Source organism: Pieris napi, chromosome 4 (assembly GCF_905475465.1).
Source record: "Pieris napi chromosome 4, ilPieNapi1.2, whole genome shotgun sequence".
Taxonomy (NCBI): Eukaryota; Metazoa; Arthropoda; class Insecta; order Lepidoptera; family Pieridae; genus Pieris; species Pieris napi.
The window spans coordinates 3773544-3794390 of record NC_062237.1 but is presented as its reverse complement, the minus strand read 5'-3'; the positions used below and the strand labels follow the sequence as shown (position 1 = coordinate 3794390).

The window sequence follows — 20847 nt, the reverse complement described above, 5'->3', positions numbered from 1 at the left end:
TTAGTCGTATTGTACCTACCTACTGTAATGTTTTCAATATTGTAACAAGAAGAACAATAAATTACTTTCTTAAGGACAATTGAGTTTAATTCTCAACACGCCCTTACAACTGGCGCCCAACGTAAAAGAAGAAGACGGGTATACTAAAAATTCAAAAGACCCGCATTTTTATCAACGCGCCTTACAACTGGCGCCCAACGTAAAAGAAGAAGACGGGTATACTAAAAATTCAAAAGACCCGCATTTTTATCAACGCGCCTTACAACTGGCGCCCAACGTAAAAGAAGAAGACGGGTATACTAAAAATTCAAAAGACCCGCATTTTTATCAACGCGCCTTTCAACTGGCGCCCAACGTAAAAGAAGAAGACGGGTATACTAAAAATTCAAAAGACCCGCATTTTTTATAACGCGCCTTTCAACTGGCGCTTAATGTAAATGAAGAAGACGGGTATATTAAAATTAAACAGACCCGCAAATTTTCAACGCGCCTTACAACTGGCGTTCAATGTAAAAGAAGTAGACGGGTATATTAAAATTAAACAGACCCGCAAATTTTCAACGCGCCTTACAACTGGCGTTCAATGTAAAAGAAGAAGACGGGTATATTAAAATTAAACAGACCCGCAATATTTTCAACGCGCCTTACAACTGGCCTACAACTGGTTTACAACTGACTTATCAACGCGTCGTTCAACTGGCAACAGTAAAAATAAATATACGGGTGTACTAAAATTTTAAACTACCCGCATTTTTTTCAAAATGAGCGAACAAGCTACAAATATAGTTATGAGTGACAATCAACTCATTCACTTGATTGAAGCGATATCAAGAACATCATTGTCTTCAAGAGAAGAAAGTTTTGAACGACATAACTAAAACTGATGATTTATTGCATCAAGCTAAAGCAATGCCATATATGTCTACAATTGACTTACAGTCAGGTTACTGGCAAATAATTGTAAACATTAATGACCAAAACAAAACAGCATTTGTGTCTCCCTTCGGAACAAATAAATTTAAGAGAATGCCATTTGGGTTACGCAATGCTCCAGCAACTTTTCAGAGGCTCATGGATCGTTGCAATGCATTCAATTTACTCAAAGAAGCATTAACTACTGCACCAATATTGCGTCAAGCTATAAATGACGAACCATTTACCTTAAAAACCGATGCAAGTGACTATGCTATTGGAGCAGCTTTATTGCAGGGGGAGGTCAATAATGAGCATGTTGGTAAATTTCATACATCAGCAATAAGGAAGTTTGAACAAAGAGAAGAAGAAGATGTTCCAGAAGCAGTCCTGCCTTTTAGAAGAAGAGGAAGACCAAGGAAAACTCCTGCCAATGTTAATGCTGGTACTCTCATCGGGACGACTCACCGAGTACCAGAGGGGGAGGATGTAACGCGACAGACTCGCGTTGGCGTAAACAATATCACACTACTGCCAAGACGCATACACGCAACGCACACATAGAAGCGCGTGGCTTCTATATAATGCGATGTCCGATCAAGCTCGTGGCATTCGCTAGCTAGACGTCTGCAAGTACGATAGCCCACCGGGTCGTCTGCTTGTGGATCTTCAGTAGCTTTTCTTGACCGATGCCCCGCGTCGTTAAGTTAAGCCTTAGCTAGGTGAACATAAGGGTTGCGATGCCCCGCGTCCTCCCTACGGTTCAATGTTAGGTTAGTCGTATTGTACCTACCTACTGTAATGTTTTCAATATTGTAACAAGAAGAACAATAAATTACTTTCTTAAGGACAATTGAGTTTAATTCTCAACACGCCCTTACACTTGGAAGATAATTGATAGTGAAACTGGAAGAGTCAGGGATCGCAATCAAGACATCGAACTATGTGTCGATAACACTATAATCAAATCTAACGAAGAGATAGCGATTGTTTTTGATAAGTACTTTTCTGACATTCCAATTTCGACTACAAAGTCTCTTCAATCATCTCCCGCCCTCGCTGAATCGCTGCTCAAAGATAATGTAAACGAGTGCAAGGTCAGTTTTACATTCCGACCCATTGGTGCCGACGATATAGTGAGGATATTTAGAACCATAGATATTAAGAACACTACCGATCTTTGGGGTATTTCTGTAAAAATAATTAGTAGCATAATTGATGTAATTGCTCCCCATCTAGCTATAATTTTCAACAATTGTATTAAAAGTGGCGAGTTTCCCGATCTAATGAAACATAGTAAAGTCATTCCATTATTTAAAGCAGGTAGTATGTCCGACCCCAGTAACTTTAGACCGATTTCCGTACTACCTACTTGTAGTAAAATATTTGAAAAAATTATATTAAATCAACTGGTAAGTCATTTTAACGTAAACAAATTATTACATAATAATCAGTTCGGTTTTACCAAGGGTCGCTCGACAGCCGATGCCGGTGTTGAGTTATATAGATATATAATTAAGGCTTGGGAGGAGTCGCATGACGCTTTAGGTGTTTTCTGCGACTTATCCAAAGCATTTGATTGTGTCCAACACGAGACCTTAATCGGGAAACTCCGCCATTATGGCATCAAGAATACCGCACTGAATCTTCTGACTTCCTATTTACACGGAAGAACTCAGAAGGTTGAAGTGAATGGTAAGAGGTCCTCTGGGTCGGCAGTAGATATGGGGGTACCACAGGGCTCAATTCTTGGCCCTTTCCTCTTTCTTGTTTATATAAATGATCTACCTTTCATGGTAGAGAGAAAACATCAGATAGTTTTGTTTGCTGATGACACGTCCTTGATTTTTAAAATCAAACGACAAATAACAAATTTTGACGATGTGAACAATGCTCTGTCTTCGATTGTCCATTGGTTTAGTATGAATAACCTTCTACTTAATGCAAAAAAGACAAAATGCATTAAATTTTGTGCAAAAAATTCAAGGATTATGGATACTAGACCAATTATAAACGGTGAGGAATTGAATCTGGATGATACAACTGTATTTCTCGGAATCACCATGGATTCAAAACTTCAGTGGTCTCCTCATATTAACGGATTGGCGAAGAGACTTAGTTCTGCAGCCTACGCGGTTAAAAAAATTCGCTCTCTAACTGATGTCGATACAGCTAGACTTGTTTATTTTAGTTACTTTCATAGCTTAATGACTTATGGCTTATTATTATGGGGTCATGCTGCTGATGTCGAAACTATTTTCATCCTGCAGAAGAGGGCTATTCGTGCAATCTATAATTTAAAATGTAGGGAATCTCTTAGAGATAAATTCAAGGAAATTAATATACTTACCTTTCCCTCGCAATATATTTATGAAAATATCATGTATGTATACAAAAATAGTGATAAGTTTACTAGAATAGAACATACGCACAATCTTAATACACGGAACAAACGCAGGCTGCAATTTCCCCGTACTAGACTATCTAAAGTTAGTAATTCTTTTTTGGGGAAAGGGATACTCTTCTTTAATAAAATCCCAGAAGCTCTTTTATCACTGCCTTTCAATAAATTTAAGAAATGTATTAAAGAAAAGCTGTGTAAAAAGGCTTACTATAAAGTCAACGATTATCTAATTGATAAAAGGGCCTGGGACTAGTGCTAGACAGGCTACTTCTAATTAATTTGCGATATTTGTTATAAATAAGTGTTGTTTGATGATTTGCTGTTTTAAAAGAGTACCGAGAGTTTTTTACGCCGGCTTTTTCTCTCGGCCTACACCCTCTGTCTTCTTTGCCGATGAGTAGGGATGCCTTCAAATTTAATGACGTGGAATAAGTGATACATGTATCTTACGTTCCATAATAAACATATTTTATTTTATTTTTATTTTCATCACAGCGTACTAGTAGACACTGACAACTAAGGAATTTAGATACAGTAATAAACCTGATAAAATACAGTAATATGGTAAGTTGGTTATATAGAAAGCTGCATAAGCTTACCTGCTCGTAAGAAAAGCTCTGAAAGTTCCCTTTAAACCAGAGCGCCTGGCTTGGCGATAACACGCGTAATCAGCGCGCCGTACGCCATGCATGTTACCTGATAGAGGTTCATTTAGTGCGGCTAAACGGAGCTGTAAAATAGACGTTGTATACACGTTATAATTACGAAACATACAACTTAGTTTGGTTCCTGATTATGACCATTACCAACATGATTTTTGAAGGGTCAGGGTCTTAAGATGCTGTCTAACATTCTCAACCCCATTTTCTTTAGCATGTTTTTAGAACAGTGTTAATTATTTCAAAGGTCAACAATTTAAAAAAAAGTACGTCATAAAACAACCATTGATACTACAATCTTCTAGGTCTGGGCCTCAGATTTATGTATCCGTTTTGTGATTTATTTTTTCATAATAGACAAGGAGGTGATTAGCCTTCTGTGCCTAATATACGGCGTTTACCTTTTCTTGGATTTAAAGCATGTAAGAAAAGGGACTCAGGATGTTTTCCTTCACTAGCGAGTGTTAAATGCGCACATTGACCGAAATACTATTGGTGTACAGCCGGGGATCGAACATACGCGCACAGGCTGAGAGTCACAAGCTGAAACCATTAAGTCAACACTGCTCTGGGACGTCGTAGTATGATAAGAAAAACAGCTTTGATTGATTGTTAATTTCTATTCTTTTTTGTCGATGGAAATACAACCTTAATAAAAATTAGGTAATTTTTGAAAGTCTTAAACCATGGGAACAAACTTGGTCGATTTCTTTAAGAAACAATTACAGATTGGTCTAGGCGTGTATAAGTCATTGGGTGATACATTAAAAAGGTTTCTGGTTAGTTAGGAACCTCCTTTTTCAAATAATAAAAAGTATTTCTTAAACAACACAAACGGATGCGCAATTAACGTAGTTTGTTTTAGTAATTTTCAAACATTCTTACTTCCTAATATTTTAACAGGTCAGCGACTACCTTAAAGCATCTAAATCCTAACACCTGTTGCTTACATACAAATACAGCCACTGGATAGTAAATTATAAATAATACTCACACTTGGCCCGACAGGAGCGAGTACTGGCGAGTCAACTAAATTGGATATTGGTCCCCTGTGAACAAGACTGGCTGCGGGCATTGGGGGTGTGACGGGGGAGTGCGTCGTTGTCAACGGTGCTGCTTGGGACACTACTGACCCGAGCTGGGAATAAATACAGATTGTATGTATGTGAGAGGTGCAACAGGACCCAAAGTTACGATTCGATTATTGTTATCTATCGATTATTATATCTGCACCGATCGAGCTGTAATTTTAGCATGATATATAATCCGCATCAAGGATTGTTTTTATCGATTTTTTATCAAATTTTTTGTTTTTTTTTTGTGTCTATATTTTCATTTTTTTTCACAAGTATTGCAAAATGAAATGTTTTCTTTGTTTTTTTCTCATTTCTAAACCATTCACATCGATCACAATGTGCCATAGCGAAGCGTGTCAGGTAACAGCTAGTTAATCTTATGAATAAATCAAATACACAAATATCCCTTTCTCCTGCTTCCCTGCTTGCCTTTTATGTAAAGTGCGCAGGCGTGTCTCTGTCTTCTGTGTCACAAGATTCTGGGTCTAATTCATGATTTTTCTGTTTTCCCTAATTTAACGAGCTAGTGAAATAAACCTTTTCTAGAAAGGTAAATGTAAAATTAGAAGCATTTAATTTGTATTTCTTTTTTGACGTTCATAAGTGTACATATTATGTTACCTATATGAATAAATGATTTTGATTTGATTTGAATATATTATTTGTAGTATAATTTTACTAATTACTAATAATAAGACACAATATTGAAACAGACTGAAAAATATTACCAAAACATATTGCCATCCTGTATTCACTTTGAGGAACAGAACTTGTTCTTCCATAACATAGGCCAATGCACCAACGGGGCTCGAAGAGGCAAGCTGATAACGGAAAACGAATTTCGTATTATTTTTAATATTTTTTATTTAAAAAAATTGGTTCTAGGTTGAAAGAAAATTTTAACGGAAATACACTATTTCCGTTAAAATTTAATAAAAAGCTTTCATTTTAAATGATAAATATATGGAAAACGTCGGGACAGTTTTACATCATGGTGTAATGGTTGCAGCTCCTTACAAACGTTGTGTAAAGCAAAAAACTTGGCGATTAAAAAAAGTGGCGGAGAGTTTATCGCCAGTTCTTCCCTTCCGTTCTACGCCCTTGATTTGAGAACTGGCAGTAAATGTAAAATTAGAAGCATTTAATGTATATTTCTTTTTTTGACATTCATATGTGTACCTACATGATTTTTTACTTTACTTTACAAAATTTATTAATAATAATTATTAAATGTTCACTATGATATGGCGTGATAGCTTTTTACTCTATGATAGACTGGATTCTGATTGATTTTGTATTTACCCGCATCATCTCTTCAGTGGTCCGAAATACGGACGCACCTGGTACCGTTTTGCTTGATTCATCTGCATGGTGACTTCTTGACTCGAAATTATCTCGACCTGCAAAGGTGTGTTCCTTTGTAAATATTTGAGCACCATGTATCTACATAATAATTTTATTATCTGCTGCGTTGTTTTTTATAACACCATGCGCCTATTTTATTTTAGTATAGTAGTTTTTTTTTATTTTAGGTTCATGGTCTTCACATATCATATCAATGTATTCAAAATATTGTAAAAACTCTTTCTTGGCCATTCTTCTCCATCTGAAACTACCTTTAGAAGGGGCAACTAGTATTTATTTGAACTTAATGATTTGACATTGACTTTGTTTCAATTGTTTCATTTGGTATCACTTTGAAATCTTGTTAGCTGGAAAGACGTGTTTGTTTTTAGATATATTTATTGTATCAGAATTATAGTAAGTCGCGTGAGCCTTATTACGGCAAGTAGAATAAGTAGTACGAGTAGTAGTTTAAAATTAAACTAATGATTGAACAATTTATTAACAATGGTTGACTCTTATGTAGGCATAACAAACTTTTCTATATATAAATAAGGATAGGCACTTACCAAGACGTTCTTTAGTCTTTTCTTTTAGTTCTTTTAACTCCGTTAGAGCTTTCAATTCGTCAAAAGCACTTTTTTGAACTGTCCCATTGCGAGCATAAATTAAAATTGGAATTATTAATAACAAAATAATTATTACGGTCCGCATTATAAAGAACCTTACCTGGTCTGCCGAAGAACTTCGTACTGCCATGAATAGGACCTTCTTCTATATAGCTGATTCCGGGTTCTCCTTTAGGACCCACTATAGCTAGACCCGGTGATCCGGGAGGTCCAGGGGGACCTGGTGGACCCGGCACGTACTGGACAACATCCGACTTTGGAGCAATGCCTGGTGGGCCCGGTGGACCCTGAATTCCCTTGGGTCCTGGAAATCCATTGTCACCACGATCTCCCTTTTCACCTTTGAACTATAACATAAAAAAAAAAAATGAGACTACAAATCACGACGTCTGACGGCATTGGTCTAGTGGTTAGTACCCCTGACTGCGAATCCATGGGACCCGGGTTCGATCCCCGGCTGAGACAAACATCGATGTGTTGAGCTTAGGTCTTGGGTGTTTAAATATGTATTAATAAGTCTATCTATCTATAATATGTATGTATATCCGTTGCCTAGTACCCATAACACAAACTTCACCAGCTTAGCATGGGACTAGGTCAATTGGTGTGAATAGTCTTTAAAAAAAAAAAAAAAAACAAGTAAGAACTAACCAATTATCACAAATGTTTTTGTTTCTTTTAGTCGCCGGAAGTTCGTGTGTGATATGTACAATATTAATTTTAATTGCCACATTATAATATAGCAAAGACCCTACAAACAACAGTAGTACGCGTTACGTCTACAGTAACAGATCTAAGTTCCTATTGATATTAATCTTTATAACACACCATTGAGACATCCAAAATATTCACGCCTGGGTCTCCTTTTTCCCCTTTAGGTCCGGTGTTCCCCGGAGGACCAAATGTACCCGGTCGTCCCTGTAAGATGAATTTTTTGCAACAAATATTGGTAATTGTTACGATTCTTAACGGTTGAATTTATAAATTGTATTAAGAAATGAAAAACAAACCTTATTATTCTACGGCAGCATGAAACAATTACAGACAATTAATATAAATGTAAGTAGCTTTTAATTTTACTAACTCAAAATATTTAAACGTTATTTAAATTAATAACTCTATTTAATTGATAACCGGGTCGGCCGCAGAGCAGGCGGAAAATAATAAACGGCTCAAATATAAGTCTTTCCTCCAACTTCGATTTCGTTCCCTTTGGAGTAGAGACTCTAGGGCCGTGAGTTTCAAGAGCACAGGTGCTAATTAAAGATTTAAGTGACCCCTGCCCTGCGATTCTGTAACTCACTTTTCGAACTCACAGAGCGGTTTTCGCATCGGCGGTCGCTCTCAAATCAGTCGTGAAGCAGTCATTTTATGATTTGGTGAAAAGGTGGGAGCTTGTAGTTTATTGTTTATCAGAATGCCAAATCATAAAATGACTGCTTCACGACTGATTTGAGAGCGACCGTCGATGCGAAATCCGCTGTGTGAGTTCAAAAAGTGAGTTACAGAATCGCAGGGCTGAGCTGGTGCTTTCCTCGCTCAACGAATAAGTATCGCAAAATAGCAAGGAAATGCTGCCAGCTTTAAAGGTACACTGACACAGGGACCGAACTTTTTAAATTGGTTTTAATTTTCTATTTATTAATTTTTAATTATTATTATTACTATGTAGGTTAAAAAAATTGTTAATATTGTAATAATAAATAATCAAATGAATACTTTGTTGAACGTAAAACATTTTCTATAAAACCTCTTTGTGAAGCTGCGAGCAAAATTGATTTGCATTTAAAGCAAAATTTCAATGTATTGATGGGATTATACGAATTTAAAGTATTTCCAAAAAATATATTTCGTATTTTTACTCACCATCCATCCAGGAAGTCCGTTTTCACCTTTATCTCCGGCTTTTCCCGGAGGTCCAGGCACGCCTGGTGGGCCCTGAAGTCCTCTAGGTCCTGGTGGTCCAGATCGACCTCTTCTACCTCTGGGTCCTAGATCCCCCTTTTCGCCCTGTTTGGAAGGATTCAAGTATTACGTAACGAATTTTGGGAATAGGCGGGGTCCTTTTGTCAAAGTTTACGATGCGGGGCGGCATTGAATTACGCGTTATTGTTAATATTATTTTCCACTTTTCAGTACTTTACACCACATAATGGTAACTTTTAGGAATAAAGAGTCACTGGGTGTTCACAAAACGTTTTACTGTTGGGTACAGAAAAACGTTACGGCGCGTTACATGGGGGGGGGGGGGGAAGGGTCAATAATCTCCAAAAAATTGCGTGACGTAATATTGAACGCTCCCTAATTCTTAGGTTTTGGACATACTATGTAAAAAGTTTATTTATTGATAATGTATTTAAAACATTAAATATATGTTTTCTTTATAAAGCCTCTAATAAGTATTTTTTAGTACAAACCTTGACTGTTATTATGTCAGAACCACCTGAAGTTATTGATACTGGTCCGGGTGGGCCTCTCTCTCCCCTTTCTCCTTTTAAACCTGCAGCACCCGGGGGTCCAGACATACCGGGCATTCCTGAAGGGCCAATATCTCCACGTTCTCCTGATTTTCCATCCTTGCCTGGAAAACCTGGTATGCCATCTTTTCCAGGGTCACCCTTTTCACCCTGTCAATATTTATATTACATTTATTTAACGTATTAATACTGAATTGGTCAAGTAAATCCATCATAATTATGACAATTAAAACCTTACCTTTTCGCCTTTCTCTCCATGCAATCCGGCAACGACTCGACCTACAATTTTTTTTAATATTTACTATATTTACATTGAATATCAAGTAAGTTTTGGCCCGTTTAACGAAACGGTAACGAACTGTAATTAAAATAATTTTATAACTAACCAGACGAAAGGAATTCTGAATCCTCCGTCGTAAAACCTGTGACAGGAATCGATGGTGGACCCGGCGGCCCAGGTGAGCCACGTTCTCCTAAAATATATATAAAGATAATAAAAGTATTTCGATTATTATTTTGATTTAGCATCTTGCATTTGAAACTGAATTTAATAGTGGGTTCTATAATTACTTATTAAATGGATACGACATAGGTTATTGATTGAAATTACCAAAACTATTCCAAACATATTTAGGTAGGTAGGTTCGTTTATTTTGTATACCTTTTTCTCCCTTTTCACCAAAGCGTCCGTTTGCCCCCGGAAGTCCGGGACGGCCATCCAAACCAGGACCTCCACGGTCACCTTTTACTCCTCTGTCACCTTTAGGGCCAGGATAACCCTGCAAATGTGATAATATACACATCTACCCGATCGTACTATGTGAAATTATAGAAATATATTAATAGATATAGGGGGTAATTCCTTGCAAAGATCCACGTTTACTCATGGGCAGGCGAAGAATAGCCTTGCTTGCAGGAAAAATTATCAGAGAACAATAACAAACAGATACGTTTCTGACATAAATAAATCATACCTAATTCTTGATACAATAATCAAATTTATGTCAGTAACTTACACGATCGCCTTTTAAACCACTTTGGCCCGGAAGACCTCTTTCGCCCTTAGCTCCAGCAAATCCCCGTTCTCCTTGAAGTCCAGCGGGCCCTGATTGCCCAGCATCCCCTTTAGGACCAGGAGCTCCGGGTCTGCCAATCGCACCTCCGCCGTAAGCCCCCAAAAGTGATTCCTATAATATATCGTAACATTATAAGCAGGTATCTTAAAACAAGTCTTAATTTGTAGGGTTAAAAAACAACCAGGCGTCATTGTTCACGGTCAGTTCATTGTAATAGGCAAATATCAGCAGTCTGTGCTTGACATTCTTCATCGATTATAAGGTTTAAATTTTTTTTAGAAACCACGGTATAAAAATGAATCTGCTAATAATAATATTTAACTTCAAACAATCCATTACTTCAAAACAAAGAGCTCCGATAGGGTTTAAATAGTACTTATAATAAAATTCTAAAGGTGCCTCTTCACTGGAGTGTTCCATTGTCATAACGAAGTGATCACAACATTTTATTATAAAGTAACCTTCCAATATTGCAAGCGTCAGACCGCGTCTTTTAAATTGATTTCGGTGTATTCGGGGATTGAGTATTTTTCATAGCGCGAACCTAGTATAATATGCGATGTATTCCCATTCACAGTTTACCCATGGACATAATTATCTGATTTATTCTTAATTGTTTATCTGCTATAGATGTATGTAAAAAGTAGTGAATAAGTATGAATACATACATTTACTCGATCAAGCTATGTACTAGAGTTAAACATCCTTTGAGTTCCTTTACTGGTTTAGCCTTCCGGTGAGATACAGCCTTAGACAAACAAGCCCACATAAAGGTATTTGACATTGTTACCAACTTTGATGAATTTCTAGACGAAGTTTGACCACAAACAGTGAAAATCAATTTCCTTATCTTTCCTCGATACATATCTAACCTTAAAGAGGAAAGTCGTTGAGTAAACTTTGCCTTGCCAGTTTTGTTTGCGGAAGACAAACTTTCCTTTAATCATTCCCCTTTAACACAAACTCGGAGACACTTAATGAAGAGGTAATCGACAGGCCTAATTCTATTCCATAACTTAGGAAATACTTTGTTGTTCTTACTTGTTTAATTTAATTAAACTGTTGAATTTAATGAAACTCGTTTATATCTGTGACAGCCATATGAAATGAGGATTTGTATTTCAATGACGTAAATATTAGTTTGGTTTAAGCTGAACAACTATTAACTTAAATGCCTTTTGAAATTAACAAACTAAAACAGGTTTTGCTTATACCCTTAACGCAAAAACTTACTTTAATGTTAAAATACTTGTTAAAAAAGATTTATTGATATATGGAAATGATACTCTGATTGTGTTTAAAAAAAAGCCTAATCAACATTTGAATATAAAACGAAAGCTCGTGAAAAGTAGTTTCCGGTCTAATAAAAGCTCGTAGCAAAGCAAGCTCCATCCATATTTAACGATACACTCGCAACTTACCTTGTATATTTGCCTAGGTTTCCAATTTGACTAAACAAGCAGCAATGGATGGCATGAAAATGGTAAAATAAGATCAGCATAATAAATTTCAAGTGGAAAGTCAGGAAAAGCTTTATAGAAACTTGCAAACAAGGGCCAACGTATTCGAAATAGTTTAAACTTGAGCTTGATAGACTTTAGCGTATTGACTCTGCTATAATAAAGTCTTATGGTGTTTACTTAAAAACTTTTAATCGATAATCGCGAGCAGCCTTTATATAAAAATTGTTATTAATACCGTTTTTTTAATTAACACTGAACATATAACGGGTCTTTCATTAAGGGCTTCCTATCTTCAAATTTAAATGAAACAAAATTTGTGTTAGATATCATCAACAATTTTTATTCGTTTGAAAGGCCTATCGATGCCATTATGTGTGGAATATAACATCGTTCAAATGTCCGCCCCGGCTTCTCTGGGTGGCGCGCATCCGAAATGTCCAAAGAAATATTGACCGATCATGCCGCCAGCCCAAAATCCACACCAAACAGTGACTTTTTCGGGATGCATTGGACTCTCTTGGATCTCATGTGGATTTGTATCGGCCCAAATTCGACAATTTTGTTTGTTTACGTACCCATTCATCCAGAAATGGGCCTCATCGCTGAAGATGATTTTTCGATGAAAATTAGGGTCAGTTGCCAACTGCTCCAGAGCCCATTCAGCGAACACAAGTCTTTGTCTATGGTCGTTTACCTTCAGCTCCTGGGTCAGTTGAATTTTGTACGGGTGCAGGCCAAAGTCACGACGCAAAATTCGCCAAATTGTCGTCTGTGAAAGGCCGAGTTCTTGTGAGCGACGCGAAATCGACTGCCTCGGATTTTCCTGCATGCTCTCACGGACAGCAGCAAAGATTTCGTAGATCTTGCGTTTCGTCGACGTACGGGTGTTGGTTGATCGTTTACTGAACCAGTGGACTCAAATTTATCCACCACACTGCGAATAGTCCTCTCGGTAGGACGATTATGGCGCCCGTAAAATGGGCGAAGCGCCCGGAACGTTGCCCGAACAGAACACTCATTTTGATAAAACAATTTTATCATTTGCACGTGTTGTTGAACGCTATATCCACCCATGGTGATTTGGCAAAACAGACTGAATAAATGACAGCCAATTTGACAGATGTAGCTTCAACAAGGTGGCCGCTATCAACTGTAAAAGTTCGGAAGTCCCTATTGAAAGACCCTTTATATGCACCTTTTCAATGTGCAGTAATGTTCAAAAATAAGTTATTTATGTTTATTAAGTGTTCATGAATACTAACCTCAAAGTTACCGTAGTCAGACGAACCGGGCGATCCAGGTGGTCCAGGCGCTCCAGCAGTGCCAGGTCTTCCATCAACGCCAGGCTCTCCCTTTTGTCCTGTTATGCCTTCTGGACCACGGGGACCTTCATCCCCTCTATCACCCTTTTCGCCCCGAGGACCAATCGGACCGCGTTCACCGGTTGGCCCCATTTGACCCTTAAAAACATGATATCTTATTTACAGTAGCGTAACTTTACCATCTGGGGCCCGTGGCAATTTCTTTTGATGGGGCCCTATCAGTAAAAATCGTCACGTTGTACTTAGATTAATTTTAATAAGCTTCGTGATTTTCAGCGTACTCAATTACACGTTGTAGGTATATACACTAACGGCCATAGGCCTCCTCTCTGAGGTGAGAGGGAATATGGTCTGTAGTCCCCACGCTAGCCCAATGCGTATTGGAGACTTTACATTCATCCATGGAACATAATGTCTCTTGGGCAGGGGCCCTCTTGGGTCGGGGGCCCGTTGCATTTTGCCAGCCCTGCCACCCTATTGTTACGCCACTGCTTATTTGTATACATATATGTGTAAGATATATGGCAGTTATCATATCGAGTAGTCCTTTACAATACTTATGAATGGAACATAAAATTGCGCAGGAATTGGTCGATTACGCGTCTTGTGCCAATCACAGCGCAGAGTGAAGTAATTCTGAGTTGGAATCCGTTCAAGTTCCATTCTAGAATAGTCACTAAATACTACTTTCTTTTGTATAAAATATGTTTATGTTTAATTTTAAGAAGCAAATCGATCTTTTGATAGGGTAGGGGAATAATACAATTGTGTGAACATTCTTTGATTTGAGTTTTTTTAAAGCGAGCGTTGAGTATACTAGTGCGCCTTAATATCCTATTCAAAATTGAAACTGTGGAAAGTCCAATTTAAATTGTTTTATAGATCCACAATGAATACAAACTTACAGGTATGCCAGGTGGTCCAATGCGCCCTTCTGCTCCAGTGACCCCCGGTGGACCTGGAGGACCTCGGAGTTCCGGTGCCAACTCGAGAAGTGCCATTAGTGTGCTGCTGTTGCAGCCACATTGCCCGACTGATGCGTAGTTCTCACCGAAAATTTGCTGCAAGCAGTCCAGTCTTTCAGTATTGAGATATTTGTTTTAAGTCAAAATATTGTAAGCTTTGGCAGTACTATAGAAATTTTTTGAGAATAACCTTTAGGTTTGGATTATATTTTAGTATAGCGAATAATTACGCTCAAGATTTGTGTTGTTCGAATTTATACTTAACTAGCTGTACGCCGTCACGCTTTGCAGTGGCACATTGTGATTGAATGGTTGAGAAATGAGAAACAAAACAAAGAATACATTTCATATAAGTTTAATTCTGCAATACTTGTGGAAAAAAATAGATAAAAACAATCCTTGATGCGGATTATATATATCATGCTAAAATTTCAGCTCGATCGGTGCAGAAGTTTTTGAGTTCTTGAAGCGTACGCAAACCAACATAACATTTTGATATATATATAGATTGTATTCTACTTTTAGATAAGTTTTGAAATATTTTGATAAAATATAAGTCAATGAGACTGTACACAAATGTAATTCAGCAATATTCTAGACAAGAAAACTAAAAAATATGTAAGTATTTCCGGTACGTACCTTTATATTCATTGCCTGAAACGTATGCGTAGAAAATATAAATAAAGATTTAGCTATTAACCTCCTCCATTAATATTATTCTCCTATATTATTATATATAAAAATTGTACGTAGTTTTGGATACGGAAATGGTGTTATACGAAATTCACAGTGGTAACGGCTTCAATTGAGTTTCAAGATATTATTTAACGCCCTTAATAGTTTCATAATGAACACAAAATGCATAAATTAAATAAAATATTAAAGTGAAAAAAAACATTTGCGCTACAACTCTCGGTCCAATTTTTGTATTTGTTTCTTGATAGTTTTGGAACTGATCTTATTTCTTTATAGGCACGTAGACCTCGGCATTGCCTGGCACACTTAAAATTTCACGTATCCAAGGCATAAGAGTGATAAGGAAAACCTCAAGATATTATCCTTCGCCGTACAAGCGAGTGTTCAAAGAAAAATCCACCATTCTATCCTATCAAGATCAAACATTTACATCAAAATGCTAGCAACTTACATCATCTCCTGATGATTCAACAATAGCTGTTCCAGGAATACCGGGAAGCCCTGGCGGTCCTGGAGGTCCTGGTGGTCCGCGTATCGATTCTCCGGGTAAACCCTGTAAATACAAAACATGTTATTACTAACAAGCTATGAAAAGACGGAACTGTATTGTTATAAAAGGTACGGTGATAAAGAAATATATCTCAAATCGTTAATAAAACAGTAAAGCGACGAAAGGGTTTTAACCACTCATTATATTTTAAGCTAAAAAAGAGCTTTCAAAACAGCAAATAAATTTACATATTAGTATCTACTAGCTAGAGTAAGCTAGGTGTAATATATTTATCTTAAAACATTCCTTTCAGCGCAGCTTAGTATCAGTAATTATGTTTATCATGTAGGTGTAAACGCTTGGAGTGTTTGTCATTCCTCTAATCACAGATTAATTCGGCGTTAAATCTACGTATAGGAATAGTCTTGAATTAAGCTATATATTATATGTAGTAAATATTTTATTGTATATTAATGAAAATGTTTCTCACGTCTTGGATAAGTAGCTTTAGAGTTATTATCTATAGTTATGTAATAAATAATAGGTATATCATCTATGGCTACAAACTTCCAATTTCATTGATAATTTCTTGATAGGCAAGTAGGTTATGTAGCCTTGTGCTTTATTTATTTAAAAAAATACAACAATTTCTGTGACGGGTCGACATTCATTCATTTATTACAATAATATTATAATACTTTATATATTATTCTAATAATAGATAAAGTATTTACTTTATAAATATAATACTTTATAATATTATTGTAGTGAATGGAACTGAAAATGAAACTTCACAAGTAAATATCTTAATTGGAATAAGGTATTGATGTCAAAGAAAATGTATATTAAAGTAACATATATTTATTAAAATAAATAAAACTCTTGCCCTTGGTCCTCTCTCTCCCTTTTCACCTCTTAAGATTGGGGCATAACCTGGAATAAAAAACTTAATGGTAATATATTTCTTATACAAGTGACTTTTACATGCAATATAGTATTTATTGTATGTTGTAACAATGTCCACACACATATGTGTGTGCTCTTTATCAAACGACTTAAGAAACTTGAAAGAGGATTTATCGCAGACTAAGTTCGTTTCTCTTTATAATTAAATAGTCAACTGGAAAAACTAGTAATTTTCGTAATTTCATATTCAATTCGTATTAAATTAATGAAAGTTATCTTAACAGTGCTTTAAATAAGAAAATGTTACAATAAACTGTTGTGTAAGAGAGTTATGCTAGAGTTACCGCAGGTGAGATATTATATATTCAAAAATCGAACGCCATATTTTTAATTTTAAGTTTCGAATTTTTACACTTTGTTTTACGAAAAAGCAATCAACAGAGAAACGTTAACTTTTTTTCTTAAATTCTTAGACTAAATATGTTCTGTGTAAACTAAAGTTTCCGAGTTCATAAGTCACCCACAGTAATTACGTATCGTTTAAAACAAACAGTCGTTAATCCAAGCAAACATGGTTACTGCACGATCCCTCGACTTGAGATAAATACGCTCCCCAAAGCCAGCTATTACACGGTGTCGAGTAAATATTGTATAACTGTTCAATTAACTGAAGATTTGGTTTATAAAACTATTAAATTATTGGGAAACCATGTTACTTGGTATATACGAAACCATTATCGGCAAGAAGTGCGTGATTAAACTTCGCGAAGCACTTAGACTACTTGACACAGATCGGTTCGCTTTGACTGTTGTACGGAAAATCAAATCCTGTGGCCTCCAAATGGAACAAATAAAGGCATTGGCTAATATCATAGTTCTAATCACCTATATATTCTGCTTAAATATCATATAGTAATAAATTATTAAGTTTTATAGTACGTAATTACACTCGTTATTCAGACGCCTAGTATTCAGAAATCCAACGGTCGTACGGTAAAACTATTGAAGTGAAAACTTCTTTAGCGGCGTTGTACACTTTTTTTGGAATGGGTAAAAAATGTTAAACTCGCGTCAGAATGAGTCAAAAATTTTCGTAAGACGGATGGAGAGTAGATAGCTGGCGCTGCGTATTTAATGTAATATAAATGACCATTTATCGCGCAATAAATAAATATTGTATTCTACCACATAAATTATAGTATACTGATAATTAAAGCAATTCGTGCAAAATTATTCCCTAACCATTACAAAATATCAAAAATGCACAACGTTAATATTTAAGTTTTCACTTCTGCCGGCACTCCTGGAGTGCAACCCGTCGTTTTTTTTTATAGAAACCAATAGCACATTAAATATCGAGAACACCACGTTTCAAACATTCTAAAGCATACAAAAATGTCCGGTCATTAATAAAAGGTGTTTTACCATTAAGTCCGGGTGGTGGGGGCGGAAATGGCGGAATCGTCCCATACCTCCCCGACCCCTCAACATCCCCCTCTTCTTGGTCCACCTGCGAAACAATTAATTACATAGAATGCATGTTTAAATACATCTGTGCAATAATTAAGCGGCTTACTCAGTACGTTTGTCTTTGTTAGCTTAGCGTTTACGAAATATTACACAAATTTTTTATCGGATTTTAAATGCGTTGTTACTTTAATATGGGTATTAAGCGATCTGAATGTTAGCAAATTGGAGCTTACATATAACAAGTATTACTTAGTTGAATTTTTTAATCGCATTTAAAGTCGATAAAAACTATTATAACTAGGTTCAGGCGTGTTTAGTTTTGTTAGTTACGTTAGAAGTAAATTAGTAAGAGCATGCAATATAATAATCTATATGTGAGAAGTATATTGGCCTAAGAATTCCTTTTATGAGCAAACTTTTCGAGGCAAAATACGTCATTTATAAATAGTTACGGTGAATAGTAAGGTGAAAACACAACAAAAGGATGTATGGACCTTATCAATCAACTCCTTAAGTTTACTATTTAAAGTTACGATGAAATCAATGACTACTGTTATTCTAGTTCATCCCATTTTAAATAACTCAATGTTAATTTGAATCTATGAATACCAAGAATCTGATATTCTGTATCTATGAAGTATTATAAAAAAACCTTTATTAATTTTATTTAAAAGCTTGCTAATGGTTACACTAAGTGACTAATACATTAATTTAATTATTACATATTTAGGACTGAAATGTATTCCACTTATTACGCATTTAAAAACAAAAAATAACGAAATTTGTAATAACAGGGATTTTACGGTGTCAGAACAATGGATGTCTAGATTAAGCTTATCAATTTTAGCCATATAATAATCTATAATATATAGATAAGCCATCATCTACCAAAATCAGTTTATCGGTCTAACATAAGCTTCGAATTTATCGCAAAAAGAAGGTTGACCCGATAAATTGGCACCTAACGATAATCAAACAAGCGTTGACGAGTAAATGAACTAACATTTCAATGTATAACGTAGCTTCAGTGATAGGCACACGAGAACGCTTCGAGCGTTTTTATTAGTTTGAAAATAATTATGTGACAACAATAAAATATTAGATTGTTTCAAACGAACCTATAGGAGAATTGCATATTGTTAAAAAAAAATTGCGCGTTCTACTTTGTCTATGGTTCTATGTGTAGTCTGTGGTCCTTTTGCGAACTTTACTACTAGTTGATACTCTATATTCAGTTACTTCCTTTTTTATAACCTTGATAAACTGGCTGTACCGATTCTAATCTCTGGTATATTAACAATAAAACTCATTCAACAATTAAATGAGTATTCAATTACAACTACGCTCTGCTAACACATACAATAGTTAATCTAGCCTACAGTTCTAGCCGTGATTAAATTTAAAATACATTAAAAATCTAAAGAAAACTCCTACTCTCACCACTACCACGTGGAGTATGTATCTTATGTTACAACGTACGATCGGTGGATAATGTTCCGGCTCCTCCTAGTAAAGTAAATAGTTATTTACTTTTAATTAACGAAAGAAAATAAATCAGCCTTATCACACTGTTTTAGCTGAAGCATGACAAGCAGAGCAATCTTTTTATTTGAACGATGTCGTATTTGTTTAGTACTAAATACATTTTTAGTATTATATACAATAGTTTTTGATACTACTTTTTTATAAGGATTAAGTAATCTTCCACCTGCTTCGAAATATTTTTATTTCATCGTTAATTGAGTTCAGAATCTACACATACATATGTCTTACCAAATAATACATGGATGCGATTTCACTCTTTAAAAATATATTTTTATATTTGTCCGCTGATAAAGTCGCATGCATCAGAGGTATAGATGTAGATTTTTACTAAATATGGTTAATGTGTTCAGAGCTTTACGATAGCGAGCCATTGCCGGAAATGTTTGCATAACGACTTATTTGTTTACTTTTTCGCGGCAAAGTAAATACGATTGGGCGTCGGGAATTATTTTGTGGTTGGCAATGGAATATTTGCTCGAAAATATCGTTGATTTTTTTATCGCTCTTATCAATTACATATACGATATTGACCTCGATGTCTGCATGGACACAAAAAATCGGTTACGTAATATGTAAAAGCTTGTAGACTTTTTAAAAAGAAAAATATATTCAAATAGATGTATACTGAGTCCAAGTACTTACTTAGCTTGACATATTTGGTAGTGGGCTGATCAATTTAAAAAAAACATGATTAAGTGCCTACCTGATACTTAATGCGGTGTATTATCTACTAGTAATTTTTTTTATTATATTTTTATTGTATTTTTTTTGTAACATTTATGATTACCATTATTGTAATATATTTTAGAAAAGATTGTAACATATATTATAGAAATAGCATTATGTGTTATGTGGTTAACTTTAATAATTTTAATAACACCTAAAAAATCTATGTTTTATAAATACATATAATGCATGTTAATACCGAATCTAAAACCGATCATCGTTATATCTTAATAAAATATTGATTTATAAGCGATTAACTACAATCGACGCGGCGAAACACACTTTAATTTTTTAGGAGATTTTTACACTCAATTCTTTTTATGGGACCAATTTGTTTTAAAGCCTTATCATCTAACAGCTCGATCGTCGTGTCACAAAGAGAACTATACCAGAATATATAATAAAAATATCCCTTAAATTTTACAGGTTTGGTTTTTTATTTAGTGAAAAATTTTAGAAGTTTGCTCTCTACTAGGTCTCTGTTACAAAATAATGATGACATATACTATATTTTCATGTAATGACTAACGCGGTCATTGACGTGAGATGGTCATATCATATCTTGAGAATGTCTATCTCGAGACAATCTAACTCCTTGAGTGTACGTTTATTGTTATTTAATGAATATTTCTCATTCAGTGAGTTATCATAAAGTATTTCGCGGTTAAGTGAGTCAATAAAGCCCCA

General features: G+C 35.6%; 1 protein-coding gene across 9 annotated transcripts in view; it reads right to left on the bottom strand.

The window, feature by feature from the left end:
- The window catches only part of LOC125049060 (collagen alpha-1(XVIII) chain-like), a 153628-nt gene that overhangs the window by 5435 nt on the left and 127346 nt on the right, over nucleotides 1-20847 (bottom strand). For 3 of the 9 annotated variants that reach the window (XM_047648134.1, XM_047648139.1, XM_047648138.1), the window contains 21 exons: nucleotides 17845-17929; nucleotides 16400-16446; nucleotides 15475-15576; nucleotides 14967-14981; nucleotides 14268-14423; nucleotides 13303-13500; nucleotides 11999-12028; nucleotides 10518-10688; nucleotides 10163-10280; nucleotides 9888-9974; nucleotides 9740-9780; nucleotides 9442-9651; nucleotides 8891-9034; nucleotides 8035-8043; nucleotides 7853-7942; nucleotides 7125-7371; nucleotides 6965-7042; nucleotides 6354-6451; nucleotides 5780-5872; nucleotides 4970-5113; nucleotides 3916-4046 (listed from right to left, as the gene is read on the bottom strand). In XM_047648134.1, the coding sequence (XP_047504090.1) occupies nucleotides 3916-4046; nucleotides 4970-5113; nucleotides 5780-5872; nucleotides 6354-6451; nucleotides 6965-7042; nucleotides 7125-7371; nucleotides 7853-7942; nucleotides 8035-8043; nucleotides 8891-9034; nucleotides 9442-9651; nucleotides 9740-9780; nucleotides 9888-9974; nucleotides 10163-10280; nucleotides 10518-10688; nucleotides 11999-12028; nucleotides 13303-13500; nucleotides 14268-14423; nucleotides 14967-14981; nucleotides 15475-15576; nucleotides 16400-16446; nucleotides 17845-17929 (2294 nt within the window). The remainder of the gene's footprint in view (nucleotides 1-3915; nucleotides 4047-4969; nucleotides 5114-5779; nucleotides 5873-6353; nucleotides 6452-6964; nucleotides 7043-7124; nucleotides 7372-7852; nucleotides 7943-8034; nucleotides 8044-8890; nucleotides 9035-9441; nucleotides 9652-9739; nucleotides 9781-9887; nucleotides 9975-10162; nucleotides 10281-10517; nucleotides 10689-11998; nucleotides 12029-13302; nucleotides 13501-14267; nucleotides 14424-14966; nucleotides 14982-15474; nucleotides 15577-16399; nucleotides 16447-17844; nucleotides 17930-20847) is intronic. The other 6 variants (XM_047648140.1, XM_047648135.1, XM_047648137.1 and 3 more) reach the window with 6 other exon arrangements.